Source organism: Arachis ipaensis, chromosome B1 (genome assembly GCF_059453495.1).
Source record: "Arachis ipaensis isolate K30076 ecotype BB chromosome B1, ASM5945349v1, whole genome shotgun sequence".
In the NCBI taxonomy this organism is placed as follows: Eukaryota; Viridiplantae; Streptophyta; class Magnoliopsida; order Fabales; family Fabaceae; genus Arachis; species Arachis ipaensis.
In genome coordinates, this window is record NC_142436.1 from 9,938,505 (window position 1) to 9,944,566 (window position 6,062).

The 6,062-nt window shown below is 31.9% G+C and overlaps 1 protein-coding gene across 1 annotated transcript; it reads left to right on the top strand.

The window, feature by feature from the left end:
* The first annotated feature begins 896 nt into the window (after positions 1–896).
* LOC107623315 (proteasome subunit alpha type-6) lies at positions 897–5,763 on the top strand. Its single transcript, XM_016325556.3, has 9 exons — positions 897–1,213; positions 1,950–2,044; positions 2,126–2,207; positions 2,493–2,589; positions 2,960–3,018; positions 3,175–3,257; positions 4,311–4,406; positions 5,016–5,075; positions 5,434–5,763. The coding sequence occupies exons 1-9, from the start codon at positions 1,138–1,140 to the stop codon at positions 5,524–5,526; spliced, it is 741 nt and encodes a 246-aa protein (XP_016181042.1). The 5' UTR covers positions 897–1,137; the 3' UTR covers positions 5,527–5,763.
* The last annotated feature ends 299 nt before the right edge of the window (positions 5,764–6,062 follow it).

Sequence of the window (6,062 nt, forward strand, 5' to 3'; positions counted from 1 at the left end):
ATATGAAAGAGAATAATAAGTAATTTATCATCTTATAAAATAATTATCAACAAATAAAATGAGTTGGTAAACTTAAATCTTAACAAAAAATGTAAATTAAATATTTTGTGTATCACTTGCATATCTACACATTTGTTTTTATATTGAATTATGGTTAAGAGTCACAATTTACTCTTTAGTTGCTTGGCGATAAATTATTGTTTTCATCTTTTTTTTTTTAATTTTAAATTATAATTTACATATAATTTAAAAAAAGACAAGTAATTAAAATTATTTTAGGAGAATATGATAATTTTATTTTTTTAATTTATTTACATATAAAATCCAAATAATAATAATAATAATAAAATTTGATTATTTTGTTGGTCTTTATAATTTTATTAAATTTTTAATTAGGTCTTTATATTTTTTTAAGAAAAAGTCTAGGGTTCAGCAACTTTGTTAAATTCTGGCCAGCATGTAACCAGCAAAGAAAAATGAGCCATTGAATAAAATCTCACACCAATAAAACCATCATTGATGGCTATTTAATTGCTACAAATCACAAAAGTTGCTGACCCCTAGCATTCCTCTTTTCTTAATTAACTCTTTACATTATTTCGAATTTTGTAATTAGATTATTTTCATACCAAAAATGTTAAAATTAACCGAATATTTCTCCTAAAATGTATGCGGTCAAAGATCTAATTATGTTTTCAATTATGAATACCAAGAAAATTCAATTAACTCTAACATTTTTTGCACTAAAAATGACTTAATTATAAAATAAAAAATAATATAAATATTCAATTAAAAAAAATATAAAAATTTAATTAAAAATTTAATAAAACTATAATAACAACAAATAACTAAACAAAAAAAATTTTAATACTAATAAATTAATAATAATATAAGTGTTAATTATGCATCGCACTTTTTAGTTTTCTTGAAGAGGAAGAAGAGACCCAACTCTCACTGCAGAAAAGCACAAGCTCCGCCATTGGTTTATTTTAACACATTCTATTCTCTCTTCTCTTGTTGCTTCTGTAATCTGCCACTGCAAAATCAAAGGGACACTCTACTCATAACTCAAAATCCCAAAAAAGAGGAGAAAGAGAGCAAAACCCTAAAACGTGAAACCCTAGTAATCCTCAAACAATGAGTCGAGGGAGCGGAGGCGGATACGATCGCCACATCACTATTTTCTCCCCTGAGGGTCGTCTCTTCCAAGTTGGTATGTAATTTCTTCTCTCTTATTCGAATTCATTATTTTGCTGCAGTTTTTTTTTTATAAATGAAAAAGTTAAATCAAGTTTAGTGTTTGAATTTTAAAATGCGTAGATTTCTAGGGTTTTTCGTGTAGTTGCTTCGATTTTAATGCCTTGCGTTGAAACGTTGACGTGTTAATGGATCAAATATAGTCTAGATCTTTTGTATAGTGGACTGAGTCCCAAAATAAGAAAAACAAATACTGGGTTCGATTTCTGTAACAATTTGAAATTGAGGAAAGTTGTTGTGTAACTTTTTGTTCTCTTACAAAGTTCTCTAATTTTGAGGGTGATAATATCACTGCTACTGTTATTGGGATCATGGGGTAGGTTGGTTCAGTAAATTAGGGGTTTGATTTAATTTGAGTGAGTGAGTGACAAACTATGCATATTCCTGATAACTTTGCATAACACACAAACTATGCATATTATGAATAAGGGCTCATCACACAAACTATGCATTTTATTAGTTAGTAGGAATGCCGGAAATGTAATTATTACTTGAATATGAATGGCTTGTATCTACATATGTTTGTGCCATTTTTCCCACTCTAAGGATTTCATGACAATCAGTGTGATGATCCCTTATTTATCATATTCATTGTCTTATGAAATGTTTTCTTTTGGCTATTTTGGAGTGGAAATAAACTGATTGTAGTGTAATATGTTTTAAGTTGTGGCTTTTTTGGATGATTGTAACAGAGTATGCTTTCAAGGCTGTTAAGGCTGCTGGGATCACCTCAATCGGTGTACGGGGAAAGGATTCAGTTTGTGTTGTTACTCAGAAGAAGGTTCCGGTGAGTACTGAGAGCTAGTTGTATAATTCTTTTCTTTGTGAGTATTTCTTTTGGCTGCTTAATTGTGAAAGTGTAATGCAGGACAAGCTATTGGATCAGACAAGTGTTACACATCTGTTTCCCATCACCAAGTATCTTGGTTTACTGGCAACTGGAATGACAGGTTTATCATTCATCATACCTTTTCAGCATTTCTCTGCTCGCGCACTTGTGAACTTTCTTAGCTACCTTTTTCCATCAAATGAAATAAATCTTTAGTGATGACAAATTTGGGTAACATTTCTAGGATATGATACTTAATCTATAAATTGAGGTTTGATATATGAGAAATGCTTATATTTAAATCAGAGTAAATAAATAACTTATTAATTGATATACTCTGAAGAGAGGTACATCTTTATGTTCTAAGTTCACTTTTGCTTTATCTCATTGGAATACCTTTGTCCAGCTGATGCTAGGACATTAGTTCAGCAAGCAAGAAATGAAGCTGCTGAGTTTCGGTTTAGATATGGATATGAGATGCCTGTGGACATATTGGCTAAATGGTAAGTGGTACAGTTTTATAAAAGATATTCAGCTACTAAAACAATTATTAGCTACTTATTGCTTTGTAATATCTGCAAATTTAAATGTTATTATTCTCTTGTGTAATTGTCGGTATTCAAATTGTTAGATTATTTTCCTCTTGTCATCTCCATATTTTTCAATTGCCTCAATGTTTTAACATATACATCTACTGTGGCTACTGGAAGATCTATTCTTGGTGGTTGATGCGAAATAAGAATATTCAATTGAACTTCATAGTAATTGGAAAAGGAATCATCATTCTGCCCCCTCCCTTACCTGCGGCCCCCTCTATAAATTTCATATTGCCATCTTTTGCCATCCGACTTCTGAAATATTTTTCACCAACAGGATTGCAGACAAATCTCAAGTCTATACTCAACATGCTTACATGAGACCACTTGGAGTAGGTGTGTTTTCCTTACCTGTTTCACTACTGAATAAATTTTCAGCCTGGAGAATCGTACAAGTAGTTTTGTGGGATCACAACCATTTTCTGCTTTTATTACTTCTTGTTGTTACTACTGATCTCTTTTTGTGATTTTTAAATCTGTTGTGTTGTGAAGTTGCCATGGTTTTGGGTATTGACGATGAATTTGGTCCCCGCCTTTACAAATGCGACCCAGCTGGTCATTACTTTGGTCACAAGGTAAACAGAGGATCATCTCTCACTTACATTGATGTCAAAATTCTTCATTTGATCTAATTTGAGATGATGGAAAAACTATGATTCTGAATTCATCTACTTTAATTATTTACTATGAATGTCATCATGTCATCATATAGGATAGAGGGTTTGGGACGATGAATGCAAGTTTTTTTTTCTTTATACTTCATGATCTTTTTTCTTAGTTACTGTGTAAAATAAGATTTCCTAGTGGAAAATTGCTTTCTTGGTTTGTTATATCACCAGAATGAGGTTTTATATTGTGTGTATTTAGATGAATTATATGGTTGAGGAATTAAGAAGCTAATAAAAATTCTATGGTGGATTGGTGATAATTTATCTGAATATTTGCTCTGAAAACAATGTTTAACTGTGTGTGTGTGCTTGTAATTTGATAAAAGGGACTATTTTAGTATTGTTAGGCAATAGGTGAAAAGGGATTACATAAATAATAAAAAGATAAAGGAGTTTAGCATTTATCTCGTTAAAAGGTGAAAGTGGCTGTAAGTAGTATGGAGGTGGTGAGGGAGATTGTTGGAAAATTTTATGTTAAAAATCATTTTTGAAGTTGGTGCCGTTGATTTCTACATGAAATTTTTTTTATACGTATTGTTTTCATGTTATAAAATACTTGATGTCAAAGTACATGAATGAGGCTTAACCTGTGCTGAGTTTTTCTTTCCATTTCTGTTTCACTTTTGGACCAAGTTTACGTTCCTTCTATGAACTATGGACGCTGAGAAACCTATCTATCTTTGTTCAGTGGGTGAATTATTTTAATCTATATTTTAATTGTTTGTGCTGTCTGCTTTGGTGATTGCTTTATTTTTTTCCTCCCAGAAAAATGTTTTGTTTTCTACTCCTTCCGCATTCAAATAATTGTGATGTACATTGATTTTGAAATTTTAAACGTTAAAAGGATAGTTCTCTCTTGGGGCCATCTTTATCATTTTTTAATCAAAAGTCTGTAGCTTCATGTAGCAGTACACAAGACAAATATTCAATGTGTCTAAGAATCTATTACCATGTACTCAGGCCACAAGTGCTGGATTGAAGGACCAAGAGGCGATTAATTTCTTGGAAAAGAAGATGAAGAGTGACCCTTCATTTACTTATGAGGAGACTGTTCAGGTTGCGTTCTTACTTTTCTTTTAAATTTTTCATTACTCCCATTTTGCGGGATAGCACCTGCATTTGTTTCGATTTTCAAAGATATCTTGCCATATGATGACGATCCATGCATAATGAGATGAACACCCAACTCAAGTGTAAACTGCATATAGACATTGGGGAAAGCAGTGAGAGACGTGTGTCTCTGGAGCATATAATTTGTGTCAACCATTATAAAAGCAACCCTTTCAATAAAGGCTTTGATTTTTGAGGGAGCTTTAGAACATCACGTGGTTCCTCCAAGTTACAATATTTCTCTATTAGGAGGGGAATTAAGCATTGGAAAATATGATTTGCAAGTGAAAACTAATTAACTGTCTCAGTTCTTGAGACAGGGATTTCAAAAAGTTGAATGGAATCAAGCGAAGGACAATGTAACTTAGTGCAATAACCTTTCTATCGTGAGTTCATGGGGGAATAACGAAAGGTCATAGTTTATTATCAGAATTAAAAGGTTGATGATGCAAAAAATATCAATTTTATCAAAATCATTTATTTATTAATCAGTTTATTGAACCATTATGTGACATTATTTTGTTTCTAACTGTATAGTTTCCCTTTTTTTTTCAGACTGCGATCTCTGCTTTGCAATCAGTTCTTCAGGAGGATTTTAAGGCCACTGAGATTGAGGTAGAAAAAAAACCTTTATTTTAAAGCTCTAATATCTTTTGTAGGACATCATGGTATGGTAAACCCAAGTTATTTATAGATTCTGCGCGAGTCACTTGTTTCTCATTTATTACCTATATTCAGAAATCTTGCCTGATTTGGCTTCTGCCTTGCTCAAAATAGTAATCGATTCTATTGCTTAGGTGGTTATAGTAACTCAAACAGCTAAGATTGTGATAAATTGGAGCATTGCATTATAATGTGGGCTTTACATGATTAGTTGTGGTGGAAATCAGAATTAGGGATGATTTTTATTTTAATGGTTTAAAGAGAAAAGATATTGTGTGTTGCAATTGATTATATTTTCATGTTTTGTAAGGTTGGAGTTGTCCAAAAAGAGAATCCGGAATTCAGAATTTTATCGACGGAGGAGATCGACGAGCACTTGACTGCAATAAGTGAGCGCGACTGAGTTGGGTTTAGATGAAAACAAGGATAGACTGTTGAAACTCTCTTGTTAAATTATCATCATCACCTCTTTAATTTCGGGGATCATTGAATTAATATTGGAGTGTTAACAAAGTCTCGTTCAACTGCAGACTAAGCAAGAACCGAGGTTGTTTGTTTTCACCTTTTTCTTGGATGATTGATCATGTTTATTTCCCTTTGTTATCTTGATGGATAAGATATGTCAAAAGCCGTTATACCACGAGAACTGAGAGTTTGTACTTCGTAGGGCTGCACTTAATCTGTTAGATGCTTGAATTTTTGAAGGAGGGATAATTTGGAAAAAAGAAATTGAATTTTGACCGAAAGACGTTAATATGACGAAAATAAAATGTTGGCGTGTAAGTAGAAGTAGAACAACAAAACTGTCCGGATAATTTTGTGATTTATTCCAAATGCTGAGGGCAAAAGTGATATTTTTTTCTTAATTTTAGGCCTAATTTCAAATCTAATTCACATAAATAAGTTCAAATTTTAATATGTATTAATAACATTTTTAAT